The sequence below is a fragment of the Rhinoderma darwinii genome, chromosome 2, assembly GCF_050947455.1.
Source record: "Rhinoderma darwinii isolate aRhiDar2 chromosome 2, aRhiDar2.hap1, whole genome shotgun sequence".
NCBI lineage: Eukaryota > Metazoa > Chordata > Amphibia > Anura > Rhinodermatidae > Rhinoderma > Rhinoderma darwinii.
Genome location: NC_134688.1, coordinates 204,320,185 through 204,347,235, shown reverse-complemented (window position 1 = coordinate 204,347,235; position 27,051 = coordinate 204,320,185). Strand labels below are relative to the sequence as shown.

The window sequence follows — 27,051 nt, the reverse complement described above, 5'->3', positions numbered from 1 at the left end:
AGCCGACACCAGTGCTCTGCTCGGGACTCCGCCTCTGGGGAAGCCCCAGACATCGCTGTTCATATGCGGACAGCGATGTCAGGGAATTCCACAGAGTCCCTGGGCAGAGCCGACACCAGCGCTCTGCCCGGGACTCCGGCTCTGGGGAAGCCCCAGACATCGCTGTTCATATGTGGACAGAGATGTCAGGGAATTCCACAGAGTCCCGGAGCAGAGCCGACACCAGCGCTCTGCTCGGGACTCCGGCTCTGGGGAAGCCCCAGACATCGCTGTTCATATGTGGACAGCGAAGTCAGGGAATTCCACAGAGTCCAGGAGCAGAGCCGACACCAGCGCTCTGCTCGGGACTCTGGCTCTGGGGAAGCCCCAGACATCGCTGTTCATATGTGGACAGCGATGTCAGGGAATTCCACAGAGTCCAGGAGCAGAGCCGACACCAGCGCTCTGCTCCGCTCTGGGCAAGACCCTGACACACTGTCCATATATGGGCAGCGATGTCAGGGAATTCCACAGAGTCCCGGAGCAGAGCCTGTACTAGCGCTCTGCCTGGGACTCCGGCTCTGGGGAAGCCCCAGACATCGCTGTTCATATGTGGACAGCGATGTCAGGGAATTCCACAGAGTCCCGGAGCAGAGCCGACACCAGCGCTCTGCTCGGGACTCCGGCTCTGGGGAAGCCCCAGACATCGCTGTTCATATGTGGGCAGCGATGTCAGGGAATTCCACAGAGTCCAGGAGCAGAGCGAACACCAGCGCTCTGCTCGGGACTCCGGCTCTGGGCAAGACCCTGACACACTGTCCATATATGGGCAGCGATGTCAGGGAATTCCACAGAGTCCCGGAGCAGAGCCTGTACTAGCGCTCTGCCCGGGACTCCGGCTCTGGGGAAGCCCCAGACATCGCTGTTCATATGTGGACAGCGATGTCAGGGAATTCCACAGAGTCCAGGAGCAGAGCGAACACCAGCGCTCTGCTCGGGACTCCGGCTCTGGGCAAGACCCTGACACACTGTCCATATATGGGCAGCGATGTCAGGGAATTCCACAGAGTCCCGGAGCAGAGCCTATACTAGCGCTCTGCCCGGGACTCCGGCTCTGGGGAAGCCCCAGACATCGCTGTTCATATGTGGACAGCGATGTCAGGGAATTCCAGAGTCTCGGAGCAGAGCCGATACTAGCGGCTCTGTGTCCCGCGGGCCGCAGATGACAGCCCCAGGGGCCGCATGCGCTCTGCCCGGGACTCTGCTCTGGGGAAGACCCTGACACACTGTCCATATATGGGCAGCGATGTCAGGGAATTCCACAGAGTCCCAGAGCAGAGCCTGTACTAGCGCTCTGCCCGGGACTCCGGCTCTGGGGAAGCCCCAGACATCGCTGTTCATATGTGGACAGCGATGTCAGGGAATTCCACAGAGTCCCTGGGCAGAGCCGACACCAGCGCTCTGCTCGGGACTCTGGCTCTGGGGAAGCCCCAGACATCGCTGTTCATATGTGGACAGCGATGTCAGGGAATTCCACAGAGTCCCTGGGCAGAGCCGACACCAGCGCTCTGCCCGGGACTCCGGCTCCGGGGAAGCCCCAGACATCGCTGTTCATATGTGGACAGAGATGTCAGGGAATTCCACAGAGTCCCGGAGCAGAGCCGACACCAGCGCTCTGCTCGGGACTCCGGCTCTGGGGAAGCCCCAGACATCGCTGTTCATATGTGGACAGCGATGTCAGGGAATTCCACAGAGTCCAGGAGCAGAGCCGACACCAGCGCTCTGCTCGGGACTCTGGCTCTGGGGAAGCCCCAGACATCGCTGTTCATATGTGGACAGCGATGTCAGGGAATTCCACAGAGTCCAGGAGCAGAGCCGACACCAGCGCTCTGCTCCGCTCTGGGCAAGACCCTGACACACTGTCCATATATGGGCAGCGATGTCAGGGAATTCCACAGAGTCCCGGAGCAGAGCCTGTACTAGCGCTCTGCCCGGGACTCCGGCTCTGGGGAAGCCCCAGACATCGCTGTTCATATGTGGACAGCGATGTCAGGGAATTCCACAGAGTCCAGGAGCAGAGCGAACACCAGCGCTCTGCTGGGGACTCCGGCTCTGGGCAAGACCCTGACACACTGTCCATATATGGGCAGCGATGTCAGGGAATTCCACAGAGTCCCGGAGCAGAGCCTGTACTAGCGCTCTGCCCGGGACTCCGGCTCTGGGGAAGCCCCAGACATCGCTGTTCATATGTGGACAGCGATGTCAGGGAATTCCAGAGTCTCGGAGCAGAGCCGATACTAGCGGCTCTGTGTCCCGCGGGCCGCAGATGACAGCCCCAGGGGCCGCATGCGGCCCGCAGGCCGCGTGCTTGAGACCCCTGCACTAGAGCAACATGGGTGTCACTATCCGTGGGTATGTGGACCCAATAGGTCACACCGCCGTAGCGTAGTAGTAGCTGGCTAAACAAGAGTCCTAGTACAAGAGTACCTTTGATAGTCCAGACAGTAGCGAAGGCTTAGGCACAGATGAACTTGAAGGCAGATGACGCCACACGTGGCGGATGATATCAGACGTGGTGTGAGACAGCAGGCGTGACAGGTGGCACAACACGACTCCAACACTCTAAGGCACAGCAACAAATACAGCACGGGATACAGGCTACAGGTAGCAGGGCACGGGAACAATGGGAACAGGATAACACTAAGGGACCATTTTTTTCCCTTTTAAGCCACGCCTCTAACCCCACCCAATCTTTGCCCATACACACCCAGTTCAGTCCACACAGTATCATGCTCCCATAGTGCCTCTCCACAGTATAATGCCCCATAGAACCCCCCACATGGTGTAATGCCTCTATGAAGAAAGGCAATTGAAAAATCCAGCACTTCATCTATTGGGATTCAAAAACATCCTAATTTATTTATATACATTCAAAAATTAACCCCTTTCCGACAATTGACGTATCCATACGCCAAAGTCGGGTAGGGGAAGTATGGAAGTATGGAAGTATGTTGCCCCATACAGTATAATGCCCCCACACCTGCCCCATACAGTATAATGCCCCTATAGCTGTCCCATATAGTATAATGCCCCTATAGCTTCCCCCATACAGTATAATGCCCCCTTGGCTGCCACCATACAGTATAATGCCCCATGCTGCCTAATAAAAAAAAATAACATACCTCTTCTCTTCCGCTCTGTACTATTTGTGCCGAGCAGCTCATGGCCGCTTCACACAGTGAATGCTGGAGCATGGAGCTGATGTTCCTTGCTTCAGCATTGGATTAAACTTAGGACGCAGATACAGTTGACACTGGGACATAACACCCGTCGCCCGAGACGGTTGTGAGGTATGCCATATTAAAGGGGTTGTCGCACCAGGATAACTTGATTTTCATAAGTAGTTATATGCAGGGCCGTGTTTAGCACTAGCCACTGGAGGACGGCACCCATATATTTGGTACTGCCACGTAACGACCTGAACAATTAAGTTGAAGCATTATTTTAGCTGCATGGTGAAGGCCATGCAAAAAAAGCGAAAAAAAAACTAAGCCCATTTTTTTTTCCATCCCCTTAAAAAAAGTTTAATCCATACATTTCATGTACCTTTAAATTATAGTAATAAAAACTACATCTTGTCCCGCAAAAAAACAAGCCCACATACGACTATGCGGCAACACAAATACAAATTATTTAATTTTAAAAGTAAAAAAAAAAAGAAAGGTAGTAAAACCTAAAAGAACTATATGTATAGCTGTAATCATACCAACCCATAGAATAAAGTTCAAATGTTATATACACTGCAAAATAGTGCCATTGAAAAACATAACTCAGCCCACAAAAAACAAGCCCTCATACAGCTATGTGAATGGAAAAATAAAAAAGTTATGGCTCTAGAAAATAATGAAAAAGAATACTTGGTCCTTAAAGGGTAACTAAACGTTCTAAAAACTTCTGACATGTCATAGTGACATATCAGAAGTTTTGATTGGTGGTGGTCCGAGCGCTGAGACCCCCACCAATCGCTAAAATGAAGCGGCAGAAGCGCTCAGCCGCTTCATTTCTGTTCGACTTTTTCCAGAAAGCCGATGTGTTGGAGTACGGGCTCATAGACTTTTTATTGAGCCCGTACTCCGATACATTGATTTCCGGAAAAAGGCAAACAGAAACGAAGCGGCTGAGTGCTGACACGAGCGCTTCTGCTGCTTCGTTTTAGCGATTGTTGGGGTCTCAGTGCTCAGGCCCCCACCAATCAAAAGTTCTAATAGGACATGTCAGAAGTTTGTCGAACGTTTAGTTACCCTGTAAGGCCAAAATAGGTAGTTAAGGAATTCAATTTTCCAATTTCTTAATAAACTTTGATGTAATTACATAAATCCCTCATAAGGGGCCAATAGAGCATATATTGCAACATAATATATGAGAATACTGTAACAATAGAAGTTCCAACGCCATCTAATGATCCAAGCTGCGAAAAAACGTAGTCGCAATATTCCTGGTCCTTTCCATTAATACGTTTATTATTGATATAAAGTTTCATTATGATATCAGATAAAAAATATTTAAATGCAAAAAAAAAATGGCATAAATGAACAAATGTAACTAACTGATGTCGATGGGCATTGTTTAGGTAAATAATAATACGTTTACCTGTGCTTATATTTATCATACAGCCTCACTGCAATGCAACCACAGTGCTAATAAATTAAACGTATAAAACATTTATTAGCAAATCTGATAGCATCATAGCTTTAGAGCATAATTTTTTTTTCATGCAGCTGCTTCTAAATCTTCAATTACAAAGTTGGCACCATTAGGGAGTTGTGGACACAGTAAACATGATGCGATCAACAGGCATACCAGGAGTACCCATAAGCAGCTGGCAAATTTACAAAGATTCTTGAAACATGTGCTGATCCGATGCACCTGATCCTTAATGAAATTGGCAAAGAATCTCTTCAGAGACATGATTCGTTCATCAGAGATCTAGCTTTTCAAGTAGTTTTCATACCTGGACAATGAAAATCTAAACAAAAGCAAAAAAACTTATATATGGTATGTCAAAATATAGACATCTGTTTACACTTAAAAGTACTTGTAATTTAAATAATGTTCCTTATTATTATTGACAGTATAATCAGAAAATGTGATGGAAACTCTTAGCTGTTGCTGATAGATCAGTTGTGCTCATGTGTCTCTAGTTTGAGTGCACACATAGTTTTATGTGTTTTTTTTATGTAAATGAAGCCTAAGGGTATGTGCACACACACTAATTACGTCCGTAATTGACGGACGTATTTCGGCCGCAAGTCCCGGACCGAACACCGTGCAGGGAGCCGGGCTCCTAGCATCATACTTATGTACGATGCTAGGAGTCCCTGCCTCGCTGCAGGACAACTGTCCCGTACTGTAATCATGTTTTCAGTACGGGACAGTTGTCCTGCAGCGAGGCAGGGACTCCTAGCATCGTACATAAGTATGATGCTAGGAGCCCGGCTCCCTGCACTGTGTTAGGTCCGGTACTTGCGGCCGAAATACGTCCGTCAATTACTGACGTAATTAGTGTGTGTGCACATACCCTAAAGCAGTTGTCTAATCTGAGACAATCCCCTTTCAGAATGCTACCCCTACGGCGATCCGGTCCAGCTACTAGCACCACTGGCAAATACAGATGAAGCCGAGTTTATCTTGACTCTGATAACTTGCGGCAGCGTGATATTACACACTCAAAAAGTCATTGAAAAAGTCAAGTTGAAGATTCTTAACATTGTGTATTTAATGCGTTAAGAGTCAAGATAAAGATGGCGATATCTGTAGCTAATTTTGCTGAGAGGAAGCCTTGGCATGCCAGTTATTTCCTGTAGTATTACATGGTGGCCATTTAGATGAATGGCCGTCAATATAATGAAAGGACAGCTCGAGTCTGCCAGAAATAAAGCCGCTCAAGAGAACCGAGCGTGGCACCCGGGTCCCTTCTGTGATATCCATATGCCCTAATAGAATATATGGAAAGGGGTTATCTTCATGAGATAACCCCTTTAATCACTGTATAAATCCAAAGTTCCGCTACTTTCTACAATACTTTGGCCCATTTTTACCTTTTTTGTGTGTAAATTTTACTCAAAAATTGTGTCAAATCTGCTTTGGGACATTTTATTAACTCTTTGCACTAGCATTAAAAGCCATTTGCGCCATGCACATCTGTTTGTAAAAGTGGAGTGAAAAGTGGGTGTGGCTTACCACTTGGCCAGGATTTAGATATTTATGAAATGCAACTTTTAAAAGAAAAAAGTATGAGATAGAAAAAAGTGGCATGATTTTAGCCAGTGTGTGTCACGGTCACAGGGTATGTAGACCCACTAGGCCGCTCCGCCGTAGAGGAGAGGCTCTGGCCTAGTCACAGTCTATACAAGAGTCTATAGCAGTTCGTAACACACGGGTACCTGGACTAGTCCAGACAGTGGCCGAGGCTTCAGCACGGATGGAGGTGGGTGTAGCAGGTTGTGCCAGACGTGGCGGATAATACAAGATGTGGCAGAAGACACTGGACGTGGCAGAAGACACTGGACGTGGCAGAAGACACTGGACGTGACAGACGACACTGGACGTGGCAGACGACACTGGACGTGGCAAACGACAGCAGGTGCAGTAGGACACGACTCCAACACTAGGAACAAAAACACAGCATGGGATACAGGTAACAGGGCACGGGTAACAACTGGAACGGGATTGCACTAAGGGACCATTTGCAAGACTGACATGGGATACACTAACAACCCTCAGGCAAGGATCTGAAGTGCAGGGCCCGTCTTATAGTCCAGTTAATCATGTGTAGTTGATAATGATGATTTACAAATGTGCGCGTGCTGGCCCTTTAAGACCGGGCACGAGCCTGCGCACGCACCCTACTTGACACAGCAGACTGGAGTGGAAGTGATTCATGGCTGCGGCCGTCGGGGGGTGAGTAGACGCTACAGTGTGTCAGTTTGTGATATGCCGACGAATAAAAAAAAAGTTATGGATTTCGGAAGACGGGGAGGAAAAAACTAAATTTAAAAAATAAAAAATTGCTGCGGTGGCGGCAAGAGCTTAATGGGTTAGTGCATAGCATTATTTTGACTGGAAAAGCGTCCTTGTATTTGCTGACCTATTTCTTTTTATTTATTAACTTAAACCCAAATGCTTGTTGTATAGAAATGTACTAAATAAAGGTACCGTCTGTCACTGTACCCAGAAATGTTGAAAAAAATGTAATATCTTATTAATTCACATATAAATTTGTGATGCCAAGCTATAAACAGTAATGCTGTGGTGAACCACGAAACTGCACAAGATGATTATTAAATCAAAACATGACACTGAAAGAGAACAGGAATTACACATGAAGCATAGGCATGGAAAATCATATTATAAAGACAGCACTTTACTAGAAAAAAGCTAGAAGGCGTCATCATTGTAGGTGCAGAGTAATAGATTAGCCAGATGCCTCTTCTATATGTTCTGTATGAGCAACTCACACGTTTTTACAAGGGGAAAGTTGTCATATTGAGATTCAATCATTCCATCATTGTTTTACAATATTTGAGAGGTCTGTTTGGAGTGTGTCTAAATATATATGATGCATGAGGCTTTGTATTTTGGAATGGCATTTCTTGCTATTTCTGGAGCCCTTGGCATAAAAAGGATATTTTTTGACAAATGTCAATTACAGCATAAACATCTTCAAATAAGTATCAGCAAGATTTTCAGATGAGCTGGAATATATATACTGTATACTGTATGTGAGAAGTTTTATATTTAATTCTAACAGTACGCAGAAATTGGTCTTTCTTTCTTTAACCCCTTTACGACTGCCATACGGCTATATACGTTCTAAATGCAGATGCCCTGTGCAGTTAGCACGTGTATAGACGTCGGCAGCCTGGAAGGGGTTTAATGAGTGCAGTGCTGCTTCAGTGTGAGCAGCACTGCACTCTCATGTGTGCCGGGGCTTTGAGAGCCCCGGAATACACCCCCCACTGCCGCCGCCTAAGCTCCCTCCAGCATCGGAATCCCCGGCCAGCACTCTGGCCAAGGATTCCCCTCCCAGAGGCAGCCCCCGCCGTCTCTCCATCCCCACTGTAGATAGTGCCACATGGACAGTGACGTCAGGGGCTCTGTCTAGAAGCGGAATCCCCGTCCAGTGCGATCTGACACCGGGGATACCGCACCTAGAGTCAGTTCAGGTGGCGCTATTTATAGTGCGTGGGTGCAATGCTATCTACAGCAGAGGGTTGCTATCTAGCATCACACCCCCCACTGTAAATAGCGCCACTTGAACTGACTCTAGGAGCGGAATCCCCTGTGTTAGATCGCACTGGCCGGGGATTCCACTTCTAGACAGAGCCCCTGATGTCACTGTCCATTTGCACAGTGACCTTAGTAGCTCTCTCTAGGAGCGGAATCTTTCCCCGGCCGACACTCAGAAGCCCCTGGTGTCACTATCCATATATGGACAATGGCGTTAGCGGCTCTCTCTACGAGCGGAATTTCCCGGCATCAGATCCCTTTTTGTCCGGGATTCCGCTACTGGAGAAGCCCCTGGTGTCACTATTCATATATGGACAGTGAGGTCAGGGGCTACTCCTGGAGCAGAATCCCCGCACTGGCGGAGGATTCCGCTCTTAGAGTTAACCCATGACGTCACTGTCGATATATGGACAGAGACATCAGGGGCTTCCTGTAGGAGCGGAATCTTCGGCCAGAGGGATTCCGCTCCTACAGGGAGCTACAGTGGTGCTATTTACAGGAAGGGGGTGCTAAAGGGGTGGCGCTATCTGCAGCGGGGATATTGATAAATACAGGGGGTGTGGTTCTATCTATAGGGGGTGCTATATACAGGGGGTGTGGCACTATCTACATGGGTACTGTGGCATTATATTGGCACCCTACAGGAGACTCTGTGGCGCTATCTACATGAGCACTGTGTGTGGCACTAATTGGGCATTATCTATAGGGAGAACTGCCACTATGTGGGCACTGTGGCACTTTTTACAGTGGGCACAATCTATGTGGGCACTGGCACTATTTATGTGGGCAATTTGGCACTATCTACAGTGGTATTGCGTCACTATCTACATGGGCACTGTGGTGTTTTCAGGGGGTTGGGACAAAAAGCCCTAACATTCCATTTTTTTAACGTCCATGAAAAACGGATGGCATATGCCGGTTAAAAACAATCAGACGGCCAGGAAATGGATTCAAATTTTGAGACACATTGATGCAAAACAACCATGAAAAACTGACAGTTTATTCGTTGTTGACTGCCATTTTTTTCACGATCCTGTATATACAGCCCCCTTCACTCTCCCCTCACAGCGATCCAGGGTGACGGAGAGAGAAGAGGACTAATTGTTACAGAGCTCTACAGTGTATGTATATACACTACCGTTTAAAAGTTTAGCGTCACTTAGAAATTTCCTTATTTTTGAAAGAAAAGCACAGTTTTTTTCAATGAAGATAACATTAAATTAATCAGAAATACACTCTATACATTGTTAATGTGCTAAATGACTATTCTAGCTGCAAACGTATGGATTTTAATGCAATATCTACATAGGTGTATACAGGCTCATTTCCAACAACCATCACTCCAGTGTTCTAATGGCACATTGTGTTTGCTAACTGTGTTAGAAGGCTAATGGATGATTAGAAAACACTTGAAAACCCTTGTGCAATTATGTTAGCACCGCTGTAAACAGTTTTGCTGTTTAGAGGAGCTATAAAACTGACCTTCCTTTGAGCTAGTTGAGAATCTGGAGCATAACATTTGTGTGTTCGATTAAACTCTCAAAATGGCTAGAAAAAGAGAGCTTTCTTGTGAAACTCGACAGTCTATTCTTGTTCTTAGAAATGAAGGCTATTCCATGCGAGAAATTGCCAAGAAACTGAAGATTTCCTACAACGGTGTAGAGTAGAAAGAGAAGTGGGAGGCCCCGCTGCACAACTGAGCAACAAGACAAGTACATTAGAGTCTCTAGTTTGAGAAATAGACGCCTCACAGGTCCTCAACTGGCAGCTTCATTAAATAGTACCCGCAAAATGCCAATGTCAACATCTACAGTGAAGAGGCGACTCCGGGATGCTGGCCTTCAGGGCAGAGTGGCAAAGAAAAAGCCATATTTGAGACTGGCTAATAAAAGGAAAAGATTAATAAGGTCAAAAGGACACAGACATTGGACAGAGGAAGATTGGAAAAAAGTGTTATGGACAGACGAATCGAAGTTTGAGGTGTTTGGTTCACACAGAAGAACATTTGTGAGATGCAGAACAACTGAAAAGATGCTGGAAGAGTGCCTGACGCCATCTGTCAAGCATGGTGGAGGTAATTTGATGGTCTGGGGTTGCTTTGGTGCTGGTAAAGTGGGAGATTTGTACAAGGTAAAAGGGATTTTGAATAAAAGGTCTGCAACACTGTAATTGCTGCAAATGGAGCATTCTTTGACGAAAGCAAAGTTTGAAGGAGAAAATTATTATTTCAAATAAAAATCATTATTTCTAACCTTGTCAATGTCTTGACTATATTTTCTAGTCATTTTGCAACTCATTTGATAAATATAAGTGTGAGTTTTCATGGAAAACACAAAATTGTCTGGGTGACCCCAAACTTTTGAACGGTAGTGTGTATATATATAATAATAAATAATAAAATAATATATTAATATATTATTATTAAAATAATAAAAATGAAAAACACTAAATTAATTAAACTAATCTAGAAAATTAAAGCCTCATAAGTCTGGTAAAAAAACAAACAAAGTAAAAATCGTTGTGATATTCAAAGCGGTTCCAAAGATATTATCGTTTAAAGAAGTGCATATCAAAAATGGAAAATTTGATCTGGACACAGGGGTATCAATGACCCTTGGTCATGAAAGGGTTCATATGCTGTACACCTGGTGGCCAAAGAGCTACATTTTTGCAATTAAAACAAGGGATTTCATGCTTTATAAATAGTCCAGACAGTGGCAGACAGAGAGTTCAGACATATACATAAATTATATCTTCAGGGCCTAGCAGTTTTACATGCAGTATTGTACAGACCTGTATATACTCCGTGTGCCACCAAAGGCACCATATTTTCCACTAGAGGCAATTGTTCTAGAGGAGAAAACTTATGTAATACGGCAGAGGATGTTTCTTTCCAAAATGAGTTCACAAAAAATCCATAATAAAAAATGCCTTGGTGTAAAATTGGGAGTACCGTATCGGCCCCTAGCAGACAATGTAAAATGTTTTCAGATTCCATATCACATCCATATCATACATCATACTGCTATGAGCATGAGTTCTTAGGGAAAAGCTATATACAGTATCTAAGAACAAACACAATCCACAATTTTTGGAACAAACTTTTCTTCATGACCTCCACTTATCAGTGAAGATGACTGTCATATACACTAGAGTATTTTTCTCTTCTTGACCCTCCCCATAAATGTCAGATCATTGTATGTAAGTGCTACATACAGTCAGATTTCCCTATCTATCTATCTATCTATCTATCTATCTATCTATCTATCTATCTATCTATCTATCTATCTATCTATCTATCTATCTATCATCTATCTATCTATCTATCTATCTATCTATCTATCTATCTATCTATCTATCTATCTATCTATCTATCTATCTATCTATCTATCTCATATCTATCATCTATCTATCTATCTATCTATCTATCTATCTATCTATCTATCTATCTATCTATCTATCTATCTATCTATCTATCTATCTATCTATCTATCTATCTATCTATCTATCTATCTATCTATCTCTCTCTCTCTCTCTCTATCTATCTCTACATTTATCTAGATATCTTTATTACATCTCTTATCTATGTATTTTTTAAGCATTAGATTTTGAGAACACTTTTTTTTTCTTTCTCAACAGCTTGAAGAATGGACAGTCCACGTATCTGGAGTAGGCCTCATTCCACAACCTATGGAACCAGCAAGCATTAGTTCCAATGTTGGAAGCCTCGCCTCTATCAACATTTCCTTTAAGAACCCCACAAATGAGAATGTTCTCGTGGATGTTATTCTAACTGGTAAAGTACTTTCTTGACTACTACTTAACAATTGGAATTTTTTTTAAAACCTGCAATGCATTAATTGAATAATTTCTGCATTCAGTAGCAAAAGCTTAGACATATAATAATTATATAATGAAGATCTACATACTTCACTATTTAATAATGATGAATATCTCAATACATTCACTGTCTAAAAACCATAATGAAAATTAATAGCCAAGAAATTACGAGAAAAAGTTCTCATCACAGCACTTTGCATTCCTTGGGGTTAAAGGACACTATCATTTGGCAGCTAGGACCAGCAGCTGCACGTTTATTAGTTTCCATAATTGTATTGTCTTTTCACTTGTCATTAATGATGAAAAAGCAGATGTAACACTGATTTATAGAGAGTTGGTGTACTTAATCCATTTATTTCTAATTTATAGGGTGCAGAGTTGTATACAGTAAACAGTGCATGAGTATCATATTAGAGAGTACGGTGGAAGAATTGAATTTTAGTAAGGTGCTCAGCTGCAGAGAGGAATTGTCAATTGAATTCCAGTTAATAAACCTTTTTACGGACCATTATTTATTAAATATCACTAAAACAGTGCTGACATATTCCACAGCGCTGTCCAGAGACTATACTCATTCCCATCGGTCTCTGCTCTAAGTGGGGCTCACACCTCTTTTCATAGCAATTCAGTTAGGGCCTGTTCACATCACCGTTCGCTTTCCGTTCCGGGGTTCCGTCGGAGTCGACTGCGCTATTGATTCCGTCTGAAAACCGGAAACCTGCCGGAATGGTGACGAACGGAAACCATTAGCGATGTTTCCGTCACCATTGATATCAATGGTGACTGAAACGGAAGGTGTGGTTTTACTTTCCCTTTCCGTTGCGGGGTTCACCCGATGGAAACCTCCGATGGAACCCCGGAACGGAAAGCTCAAAAAATGGAACCAAAAACTGCCACAAAAACAGCATCAAAGCGGAGTATGTGATCCTGCCCTTACACTGCTTTCCAAGCTCCCGAAAAGACCCCAACCTCATTGAGAAGACCACTGCTGATCTAGACTAGATTTTCTTCGATGGATGTTCCGTTTCCTTATATCTTATGTATATTGTTCCTTTTCTTTGAGAGGACCACCCTCCGGAAAGTCATTTTTGACTGCAATTTTGGGTGGTTGTCTCAAAGAGGTTTCACTGTACGTGATTAAATATAATGTAGTTTTATTATTAAGAATAATTCTAATCTTTCTTTATATAGTGCCAACATATTCTGCAGCACTTTACAATTAGGGAAGTAATGCGTAAAATTACAAGTAACCATAACAAATGAATACACAATGAGACAAAAAGGAGAGAGGCCCCTGCCCATAGGAGCTTACAATCTAATTTATTTTTATGCAGTTTTCAGCTGCATTTTGTGAATGTGAATTTATAAAATGCCATTCACTACAATGGCACCTTTGGCAGGAAATTACTGCAGAGGCAGAACCACAAAATAAGCAGTACGTGTGAGGGCACCTTAACGCATGTGAAATAGAAAAAACAAGTGTATGGCTCAGGTTTAGGCTGGTGTTCTACTGATAATTTTTGTAGAACCACTTTCCAACATTAAGGCTTTATTCAGACGAACGGGAAAAACGCGCGTGCAACACGCGTGATTTTCACGCGCGTTGCACGGACTTATATTAGTCTATGGGGCCGTGCAGACATGTGCGTGAGTTTTGCGCTGCGTTGGTCCGTTGCAAAAAAGTCACGACATGTCCATTGATTCAGCGTTTTCAACGCATCACGCACCCATTGAAGTCAATGGGTGCGTGAAAACCACGCATGCTGCACGGAAGCACTTCCGTGCGAACTGCGTGATTCGCACAACAGCTGTCAAAAGGATGAATGTAAACAGAAAAGCACCACGTGCTTTTCTGTTTACAAACATCCAAACGGAGTGTCTTTGAGAAGAGCGAACCCGGACAACCGAACCGAACTTCACCGGGTTCGGCCGAACTCGGCAAAAAAATATCCGGTACGCGACGTCAGGAGATAGTCACTGTCCAGGGTGCTGAAAGAGTTAAACTGTTTCAGCACCCTGGACAGTGACTTCCGATCACAATATACATGAACGTGTTAAAAAAAAAAAAGTTCTAACTTACCGATAACTCCCGGCTTCTTCCTCCAGTCTGACCTCCCGGGATGACAATTCAGTCCAAGTGACAGCTCCAGCCAATCACAGGCCAAGCACAGGCTGCAGCGGTCACATGGACAGCCGCGTCATCCAGGGAGGTGGGGCCAGATGTCAAGAGAGGCGCGTCACCAAGGGCGCGTCACCAAGGATGCGTCACCAAGGCAACGGCCGGGAAGTTCTCGGTAAGTACGAACCTCTTTTTTTTTTTAACAGGTTGCTAGATATGGTGATCGGAATTCACTGTCGAGGGTGCTGAAAGAGTTACTGCCGTCGGCTAGAATCTTCTCTATGATGGCGGCTGCGCGAAAATCACGCAGCCGCGCATCATACACGGATGACACACGGAGCTGGCAAGTGATTTTTGCGCGCGCAAAACGCCACGTTCGTGTGAATCCAGCCTAACTATAGAAGTACAGTTGCAGTCCATAGGAATACTTTGAGTTGCATGCTACTTTGTGTAAGCCTTTGAAATACAGCTGCCACTTCAGAGGTAAAATTTGCAAAGTTGCACGATAAAAAGTTGCAGTGGAGCCTTAGGCTGGGTTCACACGACCTATTTTCAGATGTAAACGAGGCGTATTATGCCTCGTTTTACGTCTGAAAATAGGGCTACAATACGTCGGCAAACATCTGCCCATTCATTTGAATGGGTTTGCCGACGTACTGTGCAGACGACCTGTCATTTACGCGTCGTCGTTTGACAGCTGTCAAACGACGACGTGTAAAAATACAGCCTCGTCAAAAGAAGTGCAGGACACTTCTTTGCACGTTTTTGGAGCTGTTTTCTCATAGACTCCAATGAAAACAGCTCCAAAACGGACGTAAAAAACGCTGCGAAAACGCAGCGAAAAACGCGAGTTGCTCAAAAAACGTCTGAAAATCAGGGGCTGTTTTCCCTTGAAAACAGCTCTGGATTTTCAGACGTTTTTGGTCACTACGTGTGCACATACCCTAAGGCTGGGTTCACATGACCTATTTTCAGGCGTAAACGAGGCGTATTATGCCTCCATTTACGCCTGAAAATAGGGCTACAATACGTCGGCAAACATCTGCCCATTCATTTGAATGGGTTTGCCGACGTACTGTGCAGACAACCTGTCATTTACGCGTCGTCGTTTGACAGCTGTCAAACGACGACGCGTAAAAATACAGCCTCGTCAAAAGAAGTGCAGGACACTTCTTTCAGACATAATTTGAGCCGTACTTCATTGAACTCAATGAAGCAGAGCTCAAAATTTACGGCTGTCAGAGAAGCCTCGCAAAATGCGAGGAGGAGCAATTACGGCTGAAACGAGGCAGCTGTTTTCTCCAGAAAACAGTCTGTCATTTCAGACGTAAAAGCCTGCTACCGTGTGCACATACCCTTATAAGTGCAGGTAAAAAAAAAAAATATTGCACTGATACTCCCATCAATGACCTCAAAACATTTCCAGACTAGTCATATAAGTGATATCACTACTTGAAGGTAAGTTATATTTATAAAGCTATTAACCCTTATATTCAGAGATAAATGATGACAGCACTGCTCACTAAATGTAATAAGGATATATTCTAACCAAGCATGGAGCATTGTGCATGGTATCTAGTTAGGCCCTTTTCACATTGCGTGTCTCCTGCAGGTTTGAAGTATGCATAGGAAAGCTCCCTGCACATACACCAAACGTGCCCATAGGCTCAGTGGTGTAGCTATAGGGGTCACATCTGCGACTGGGCCCCTAAGCCTGGGGGGCCCATGGGGCCCCAGTTGCCATACAGCGTGCTGATTAAATAAATTGCCGTGAAGCAGGTGAGCTGTAGAGTCTGTATTGTAATGTATTGTGTTGTCTTGTAATGTATTGTGTTGTATTATGCTGCCTGTGTTTGCGGTGGAGAGAGGAGAGAGGGAGGCATTAAATTACAGCCCCTCCCTCCTCTCTCCACCGCAAACTGCACAATACAATGCAATACATTACAAACTGTGGGTCGCGTCCACCTGGGTGGTCGTGTGAAGACCTCCGAGGGGTCGCAAATCACTCACTGTAGTGACATCATCGCGCCTGTCTTCTCCGAGTCACTTATAGCACAGACCGGAGGAGGAGAAGGATCCTCCACGCAGCAGAGGTAAGTAATTATGTTATTTTTCTATTATGCACATATGGGGGCATTATACTGTATGAAGGGCTGATTTGGCAGGGGTATTATACTGTATGGGGGGCTGATATGGCGGGGGGTATTATACTGTATGGGGGGCTGATATTGCGGGGGTATTACACTGAATGGGGGGCTGATATGGTGGGGGGTATTATACTGTATGGGTGCTGATATGGTGGAGGTATTATACTGTATGTGGGGCTGATATGGTGGGGGGTATTACACTGTATGAGGGGCTGATATGGCGGTGGATATTATACTGTATGGGGGGCATTTTACTGTATGGGGGCTGATATGGGGGGCATTATACTGTATGGGGGGCTGATATGGGGGCATTATACTGTATGTGGGCTGATATGGGGGCATTATACTGTATGGGGGGCTGATATGGGGGCATTATACTGTATGGGGAGCAGATATGGGGGGCATTATCCTATATGGGGAGCTGATATGGGGCGGCATTATACTGTATGGGGAGCTCACATGGGGGCATTATACTGTATGGGGAGCTGATACTGGGAGCATTATACTGTATGGGGAGCTCATATACTGGTATTATACTGTATGTGAGGCTGATATGGGGGGCATTATACTGTATGGGGAGCTCATATGGGGGCATTATACTGTATAGGGAGCTGATATGGGGGCATTATACTGTATGTGGAGCTGATATGTGGGGCATTATACTGTATGGGGAGCTGATATGGGGGGCTTTATACTGTATGGGGAGCTCATATGGGGGCATTATACTGTATGGGGAGCTGATACGGGGGCATTATACTGTATGTGGAGCTATGTGGGGCATTATACTGTATGGGGAGCTGATATGGGGGCGGCATGATACTGTATGGGGAGCTGATATGGGGGCATTATACTGTATGAGGGCTGATATGGGGGGCACTATACTGTATGGGGGCAGCTATGTGGGGCATTATACTGTGGGGGCTGATATGGGGAGCCTTATACTGTATGGGGCAGTTATGGGGGCATTATACTGTGTGGGTGCATCCATGGGAGCATTATACTGTGTGGAGGCATTATACTATTGGGGCTGTTGGGCAAGGCGGCTGGGCATAGGCGCGCGCAGGGGTCTGGTGGTGGTGTTGGGGAGGGGTAGGGGGGCCCAAGCTGAATTCTTGCAACCGGGCCCATGAGCCTTTAGCTACGCCCCTGCATAGGCTCCTTTTATATCAATGGAGGCCTGGGTCGGACAGTATACATTAGAATAGCATAGTCGATTACGCTGTTCTATCCAGTGGCATCCAGCTAAAGAACATATACAGCTTGGTATACATTTGGTTAACATGGGAGCCTATGGGTAACGGATGATCAGTCACAGATATCCGTTTAATATATACATCATGTGCTTTTGATATCTTTTTCATAACATATCTGTTAAATAGATGCCATATTAGCCTATAGGGGATTGGAGCCTGTGACTAACAGTGGCATCCATCACCCATAGACTATTATGGGATCTAGTTAATGGATACGTTATGAAAATGTCATGAATGAAAGTTCATGACGTATTCATTTAACGGATCCCATAATGATCTATGGGTTGTCTGAATACATCACAGCCTCCATTTAAAATATTTGTAGGGAGTTTTTCCTGGCATATACGTCAAACAGCACAGTGTGAAAGGGGCCTTATACTGTAAGTGAGTCTTCTAAATAAGCTCAAACTATAATATACTGTATCACCTGATTATATACAGTAATTCATTTTCCTTTACAACTGGTGTTTTATGTTAGCGTAGATAGGACAAATAATAAGGGGTTAAACCAAGGCTTGAACTTTTCACCCACAGAGTTTAATTTAATTTAATTTATCCTTAGCTTCCAGCAAAAAATTTGCTAAACTACCCTGAACTAATTTATCCAGCGGGAAGTCCTAGGGCTTGTGTTTCCAAGCTATCACTCTCACTTTCCTCTAATAGATTTTTCAAGCAACATCTGCTAAGACACTATTCTTCCTACATAAGGATTGAATGCTGCATACTTGGCCATAAATAAATGGCAGGTAGCATGGATACAACTGATTCCCTGCGCAGTAAGAACTGATTAAATAAGAAGTCATATTGAAGTGGGTTTGTGTGGAGAAACTTTTTGCTTTTTGCCCCGTTATTGTAATTGTGATAACACTAGTAACAAAGAGCGGCAGAAAGAGAATTAGCCAACCTTTTATATCCAACAATTGCTTCTGTTCAATGTGTTCAGAACCAGCTGTGGCACCCGGAGGCATCTATGCCTGGTTTAATTCCTGTTTGAGATGTCTATAACCTTGTGAGAGTTACTCTTTCTGTAAGATGTTCACGCAAACTTCATTTATGTGCTTAAAAATATACTGTATAGTATTAGTATTTCATTACTTAGTAGTTATTGAATAATTCTCTTCAATTTTATATCTTGCGTTTCATTACCAGTTTACCACACATTAACCATTGATAGTTTGACATTTATACTCCCACAGTTACTGTCCAAAAATGCTTAATGAACTGATAATCTTTTAGGCTCTGTTTTAGTTTTTGCCAGTCCATCAGGGTGTCTGGTATTCATGAGGGCAAGAATAGTACAGTCTTCAGTAAAAACTCATGCCATAAAAGATACCAGTAACTGCAAAGGAAAACTAATGGACCCCATTGGGGTAAATGGGATCCTCTATTTGTCAGTTTTAATTTACTTTTATAAAATAAAGCTAATGTGACACTGGTTGTCTGATGTACAGGCACCACTAGATGTACACTACCGTTCAAAAGTTTAGGGTCACTTAGAAATTTCCTTATTTCTAAAAGAAAAGCACATTTTTTTTTTCAATGAAGATAACATTAAATTAATCAGAAATACACTCTATACATTAATGTGCTAAATGACTATTCTAGCTGCAAATGTCTGGTTTTTAATGCAATATCTACATAGGTGTATAGAGGCCCATTTCCAGCAACCATCACTCCAGTGTTCTAATGGTACATTGTGTTTGCTAACTGTGTTAGAAGGCTAATGGATGATTAGAAAACACTTGAAAATCCTTGGGCAATTATGTTAGCACCGCTGTAAACAGTTTTGCTGTTTAGAGGAGCTATAAAACTAACCTTCCTTTGAGCTAGTTGAGAATCTGGAGCATTACATTTGTAGGTTCGATTAAACTCTCAAAATGGCTAGAAAAAGAGAGCTTTCTTGTGAAACTCGACAGTCTATTCTTGTTCTTAGAAATGAAGGCTATTCCATGCGAGAAATTGCCAAGAAACTGAAGATTTCCTACAACGGTGTGTACTACTCCCTTCAGAGGACAGCACACACAGGCTCTAACCAGAGTAGAAAGAGAAGTGGGAGGCCCCGATGCACAACTGAGCAACAATGCAAGTACATTAGAGTCTCTAGTTTGAGAAATAGACGCCTCACAGGTCCTCAACTGGCAGCTTCATTGAATAGTACCCGCAAAATGCCAGTGTCAACGTCTATAGTGAAGAGGCGACTCCGGGATGCTGGCCTTCAGGGCAGAGTGGCAAAGAAAAAGCCATATCTGAGACTGGCTAATAAAAGGAAAAGATTAATATGGGCAAAAGCACACAGACATTGGACAGAGGAAGATTGGAAAAAAGTGTTATGGACAGACGAATCGAAGTTTGAGGTGTTTGGATCACACAGAAGAACATTTGTGAGACGCAGAACAACTGAAAAGATACTGGAAGAGTGCCTGACGCCATCTGTCAAGCATGGTGGAGGTAATGTGATGGTCTGGGGTTGCTTTGGTGCTGGTAAAGTGGGAGATTTGTACAAGGTAAAAGGGATTTTGAATAAGGAAGGCTATCACTCCATTTTGCAACGCCATGCCATACCCTGTGGACAGCGCTTGATTGGAGCCAATTTCATCCTACAACAGGACAATGACCCAAAGCACACCTTCAAATTATGCAAGAACTATTTAGGGAAGAAGCAGGCAGCTGGTATTCTATCTGTAATGGAGTGGCCAGATCTCAACCCCATAGAGCTGTTGTGGGAGCAGCTTGACCATATGGTACGCAAGAAGTGCCCATCAAGCCAATCCAACTTGTGGGAGGGGCTTCTGGAAGCATGGGGTGAAATTTCTCCGGATTACCTCAGCAAATTAACAGCTAGAATGCCTAAGGTCTGCAATGCTGTAATTGCTGCAAATGGAGCATTCTTTGACGAAAGCAAAGTTTGAAGGAGAAAATTATTATTTCAAATAAAAATCATTATTTCTAACCTTGTCAATGTCTTGACTATATTTTCTAGTCATTTTGCAACTCATTTGATAAATATAAGTGTGAGTTTTCATGGAAAACACAAAATTGTCTGGGTGACCCCAAATTTTGAAAGGTAGTGTAGCTATAACTAATTAGAGTGCTACAGAAATATGTGAATTGAGTATGTGAGAAGAAAGAAAAAGAACACATATACAAATAGCGCACACCCAAAACAATAATTAGAAAGATGAAAAAAGCAATCTTTATTATGTATTCAGTACACACAAATTTAAAAACATTTAAAAAGTACAGACTAAGGCCTCATTTACACGAGTGTGTGCGTTTTGCGCACGCAAAAAACGTGGTGTTTTGCGTGCGCAAAAGGCACTTAACAGCTCCGTGGGTCATCAGCGTATAATGCGCGGCTGCGAGATTTTCTCGCAGCCGCCATCATTATGACACTCCGTTTGGATGTTTGTAAACAGAAAAGCACGTGGTGCTTTTCTGTTTACATTCAGAGTTTGACAGCTGTTGCGCAAATCACACAGTTTGCACGGAAGTGCTTCCGTGCGGCATGCGTGGTTTTCACGCACCCATTGACTTCAATTGGTGCGTGATGCGCGAACAGCGCACAAAGATAGGACTTGTCGTGAGTTTTTTTCAGCGGACTCACGCTGAGCAAAACTCACGGACTGTCTGCATGCCCCCATAGACTAATATAGGTGCGTACGACACGCGTGAAAAGCACGCGTGAAAAGCACGCACGTATATCACGCTCGTGTAAACGAGGGCTAAATCTTCGTAATATAATACAGAACAAGAAAACACTGCCTAAAAATCATAGTCTCCAATAAGACGTAATGCTGAGAACTAATGATACAATGAATACACAACAATGTCTATATTCAGGATAATGTATAAACCTGAATTGTAGAAAAGACTCAAATAAAACCAAATTGAAAATAAATAAATATATAAACAATCTGGAAAGATGAGCAAGCTACTGGCTTGCAATGTGTACCTCTATACATTTTATAATGATCTAATGAGATTCGTGTAAAATTCTAGTGTTCTAAATAGACAGTGTTAGGGTATGTGCACACGACCTCTTTTCAGACGTAAAAGAGGCGTTTTACGCCTCGAATTACGCCCAAAAAGACGGCTTCAATACGTCGGCAAACATCTTACGATGTTCTGTGCAGACGAGCTGTCATTTTACGCGTCGCTGTCAAAAGACGGCGGATAAAATTACGGCCGCGGCAAAGAAGTGCAGGGCACTTCTTGGGACGTAATTGGAGCCGTTTTTCATTGACTCCAATGAAATCCAGCTCCAATTACGTCCGTAAAAGACGCCGCAAAAAACGCGGGTACATGCAAAAACGTCTGAAATTCAGGAGCTGTTTTCTCCTGAAAACAGCTCCGTAATGTAATTTCAGACGTATTTGGCGTTGTCGTGTGCACATACCCTAAGGGTATGTGCACACGACCACTTTTCAGACGTAATGGAGGCGTTTTACGCCTCGAATTATGCCTGAAAAGACGGCTCCAATACGTCGGCAAACATCTGCCAATTGCTTGCAATGGGTCTTACGATGTTCTGTGCAGACGAGCTGTCATTTTACGCGTCGTTGTCAAAAGACGGCGCATAAAATTACGCCCACAACGAAGAAGGGCAGGACACTTCTTGGGACATAATTGGAGCCGTTTTTCATTGACTCCAATGAAAACCAGCTCCAATTACATCCGTAAAAGACGCCGCGAAAAACGCGTGCACTTGTAAAAACGTCTGAAATTCAGGAGCTGTTTTCTAATGAAAACAGCTCCGTAATTTCAGACGTATTTGGCGTTGTCGTGTGCACATACCCTTAGGCTATGTTCACACAGAGTTTTTTTTGCAGGTGGAAATTCTGCCTCAAAATTCAGTTTGGAACTTTGAGGCAGATTTTCCTCTCCCTGCACGCTTATTTTCGCTTCGTTTTTCGTGGCCCTTTTCGCCCGTGGCCATTGAGCACCGCGGGCATAAAACGCAGCGAAATACGCTTTCTCTGCCTCCCATTGAAGTCAATGGTAAGTCAGAGGCATAAACGCCCGAAGATAGGGCATGTCCCTTTTTTCTCCCGCAGGCGGTGTTTCCACTCGCGGGAAAAAGACGCCTCCGCCTCCCATTGAAATCAATGGGAGGCATTTTCGGCCCATTTTTGACGAGTTTTGCGGCACGGTTTCCGCGTCAAAAAACTAGTCAAAAAACTAGTCAAAAAACTCTGTGTAAACATAGCCTTAGGGTATGTTCACACAGCCTATTTTCAGCCGTTTTTCATGCCGTAAACGCCCGAAAAACTGACAAAAAATCGGAAGCAGAACACCTCCAAACATCTGCCGATTGAGTACAATGGGAAAAACTGCGTTCTATTCCGACGGGCCGTTTTTTTACGCGACCATTTTGAAAAACGGCCACGTAAAAAAACGGTCGCGAAAAAGAAGTGCAGGTTACTTTTTGGGACGTTTTTGGAGCTGTTTTTCATTGACTCTATGGAAAACAGCTCCAAAAACGGCCGTAAAAAACGCAGCGAAAAACGCAGCGAAATTGTGAGTCTGAAAATCAGACTTTTTGACTCAGCGTATGAACATACCCTAATTTCAGACATATTTTGCTAAGCCGTGTGAACATACCCTAAGGGTATGTTCACACAGCCTATTTCCATAAACGCCCGAAAGATGGCCGAAAAATCGGAAGCAGAACGCCTCCAAACATCTGCCCATTGATTGCAATGGGAAAAACGTTGTTCTGTTCCGACGGGACGTTTTTTCGAGTGGCCGTTTTTTAAAAACGCCCGCGTAAAAAAGGCCCGTGAAAAAGAAGTGCAGGTCACTTCTTGGGACGTTTTTGGAGCCGTTTTACATAGACTCTATTGAAAACATCACCAAAAACGGCAGTAAAAAATGCAGCGAAAAACGCTCAAAAAAAGTATGAAAATCAGGAGCTGTTTTCCCTTGAAAACAGCTCCGTATTTTCAGACGTTTTTGAGTTTGTGTGTGAACATACCCTAAAGGCCCTGTTCACACGGAGTGGTTTTGGTGTGGAAACCGCTCCGCAAAACAAGTCAAGTAGCTACATCGATGTAAGTAGCTACATCGACTTACCTGCTAACGCTGATGCTGCTGCAGAATCAACTGAAGCCTCTGCTGCCGATGTGTCCTCGCTCGTCTGACACGATGCAGGACCTGTGAGTGACGTTACAACGTGATCTGGCAGAAGCTGGGCGTTCTGAAGAGAAGTGGATGATACTTCTCGTCAGAACGCCCAGCTAGTAAAAGTAGTAAAAACGCCCCGATGTACGCACATAATACACGCCCACTTGGACTTTTACTGTTAAACACACCCATTTGGACTTTTGCAAGCCTCATTTGCATAACTACAAAAATGGTCATAACTTGGCCAAAAATGCTCGTTTTTTAAAAATAAAAACGTTACTGTAATCTCCATTGCAGCACCTATCTGCTGCAATAGCAGATAGGGGTTGCAAAATCTGGTGACAGAGCCTCTTTAATACCGAAATGTTGTCCTACTGAAAAGTATGTACAGTATCTGCACTCAATACTTGGTCGGGGTTCCTTTTGCATGAATTACTGCATCAATGCGGCGTGGCAAGGAGGCGATCAGCCTGTGGCACTGCTGAGGTGTTAGGGTATGTTTACACGCTAGACTAAAAACGTGTGACATTACGGAGCTGTTTTCAAGGGAAAACAGCTCCTTATTTTCAGACGTTTTTTAAGCCACTCGCAATTTTCGCAGCATTTTTCACTGCGTTTTTTCGGCTCCAAAAACTTCCGAAGAAGTGACCTGCACTTCTTTTTCGCGGCCCGTCGGAACAGAACGCAGTTTTTCCCATTGAAATCAATGGGCAGAGATTTGGAGGCATTCTGCGTTTACGGGCCGAAAAATTGCCGAAAATAGGCCGTGTGAACATACCCTTAGGGTATCCTCACACGGTAATCCAAAAGCGGCTATAAAAGCGTTTTTTTATGCGTTTTTTTTATGGCCGTTTTTGGAGCTGTTTTTCTATTGAGACAATGAAAAACGGCTCCAAAAACAGGTCAAGAAGTGACATGCACTTCATTTTTACGGGGCGGTTTTTTACTCGCCGTTTTTGCAAATGGCCATGTAAAAAACGCCCCGTGGGAACGAAACACAGTTTTTCCCATTGAAATCAATGGGCAGACGTTTGGAGGCGTTCAGCCTCCGTATTTTTAGAAGTTTTTCAGGGCACGTACGGCCCAAAAAACGGCTGAAAATAATCTGTGTGGACATACCCTCATGGAAGCCCAGGTTGCTTTGATAGCGGCCTTCAGCTCATCTGTATTGTTGAGTCTGGTGTCTCATCTTCCTCTTGACAATACCCCATACATTCTCTATGGGGTTTAGGTCATTGAGTTTTCTGGCCAATCAAGCACAGTGATACTGTGGTTATTAAACCAGGTATTGGTACTTTTGGCAGTGTTGGCAGGTGCCAAGTCCTACTGGAATATGAAATCAGCATCTCCATAAAGCTTGTCAGCAGAGGGAAGCATGAAGCGCTCTAAAATTTCCTGGTATACGGCTGCGTTGACTCTAGACTTGATATAACACAGTGGACCAACACCAGCAAATGACATGTCTCCCCAAACCATCACTGACTGTGGAAACCTCACACTGGACCACAACTTGGATTGAGTGTCTCTCCACTCTTACTCCAGGGACCTTGATTTCCAAATGAAATGCAAAATTTACTTTCATCTGAAAACAGGACTTTGGACCACTGAGCAACAGATCAGTCCTTTTTCGCCTTAAATGCTAAGACGCTTCTGACGTTGTCTCAAGGAATGCGACAGTTGTAGCCCATGTCCTGGATAGGTCTGTGTGTGGTGGCTCTTGAAGCACTGACTCCAGCCGCAGTCCACTCCTTGTGAATTTCCCCCAGATTCTTGAATGGCATTTTCTTGACAGTCCTTTCAAGGCTGCGGTTATCCCTGTTGCTTGTGCACCTTTTTCTACCACACTTTTTCCTTCCTCTGAACTTTCCATTAATATGCTTGGATACAGCACTCTGTGACCGGCCAGCATCTTTAGCGATGTCCTTTTGTGGCTTGCCCTCATTGTGGAGGGTGTCAATGACTGTCTTCTGGACAACTGTCAAGTCAGCAGTCTTCCCCATGATTGTGTAGCCTACTGAACCAGACTGTTAGGGTATGTGCACACACACTAATTACGTCCGGAATTGACGGACGTATTTCGGCCGCAAGTCCCGGACCGAACACAGTGCAAGGAGCCGGGCTCCTAGCATCATACTTATGTACGATGCTAGGAGTCCCTGCCTCGCTGCAGGACAACTGTCACGTACTGAAAACATGATTACAGTACGGGACAGTTGTCCTGCAGAGAGGCAGGGACTCCTAGCATCGTACATAAGTATGATGCTAGGAGCCCGGCTCCCTGCACTGTGTTCGGTCCGGTACTTGCGGCCGAAATACGTCCGTCAATTACGGACGTAATTAGTGTGTGTGCACATACCCTTAGGGCACATTCAGACGTGGCGGAATAGCTGTGGAATTCTGCTGTGGCCAGTCCGCAGTGGAAATCCTTAGCAGACAGTTTGTCCATTGGTTTCCACACCTTTTTAGTTATCTTCGTGCAGACGTTGCGGAAAACTCCGCTGCAGAACATAGGCTGCGGTGCGGAATTTTCAGTCCACAGCATGCACTGTCTGTTGCGGAGAAGAAGCGGAATTTCACTGCGTATTTCAGCTTTTGCAATGCAAAATCTGAAATATGTGGCAAGTCCGCTGTGTTTTCTGCAACATCTGAATTACCTGTCAAATATGCAAATGTTGGTGCAGATTCGTTGCGTAATTGTCCCAAATCTGCACCAACATTTGCAGCGGAAAAACTGCCACGTCTGAACGTGCCCTTAGACCATTTAAAGGATTAGGAAACCTTTGCAGGTGTTTTGTGTTGATTAGATGATTAGAGTGTGACGTCATGAGTCTACAATCTTCAACCTTTACCCAATATTCTAATTTTCTGACAGTCTAAGGCCTCATGCACACGACCGTAGCCGTGTGCACGGCCGTGATTTTCGGGTCGGCCGGCTGCGGACTGTCAGCGGACTTTCAGCCGCAGGCCGCCCGCAAATCGTGGGACATGCACATGGCCGCGGCCATTGTTTTCAATGAGCCCGGACCGCAGAACCGGGCCGTAATAAGACATGCCCGTTCTTTCTGCGGTCCAGGCTCCTGGGCCGTGCACGGACCGCAAAAACTACGGTCGTGTGCACGGCCCCATAGAAAAGAATGGGGCCGCAATTCTCCCGTGGATTTTCTGGGGAATTGTGGCCGCAAAAACACGGTCGTGTGCATGAGGCCTAAATTTGGGGTTTTCATTAACTGTTAGCCATAATCATCAACATTAAGGCCTCATTTACACGAGCGTAATATACGCGCGTGCGACGCGCGTGCTT

At 44.5% G+C, this 27,051-nt stretch overlaps 1 protein-coding gene across 2 annotated transcripts in view; it reads left to right on the top strand.

The window, feature by feature from the left end:
• Positions 1-27,051, top strand: part of CFAP47 (cilia and flagella associated protein 47) — a 546,843-nt gene that overhangs the window by 422,944 nt on the left and 96,848 nt on the right. For both annotated transcript variants that reach the window (XM_075852746.1, XM_075852745.1), the window contains one exon: positions 11,908-12,064. In XM_075852746.1, the coding sequence (XP_075708861.1) occupies positions 11,908-12,064 (157 nt within the window). The remainder of the gene's footprint in view (positions 1-11,907; positions 12,065-27,051) is intronic.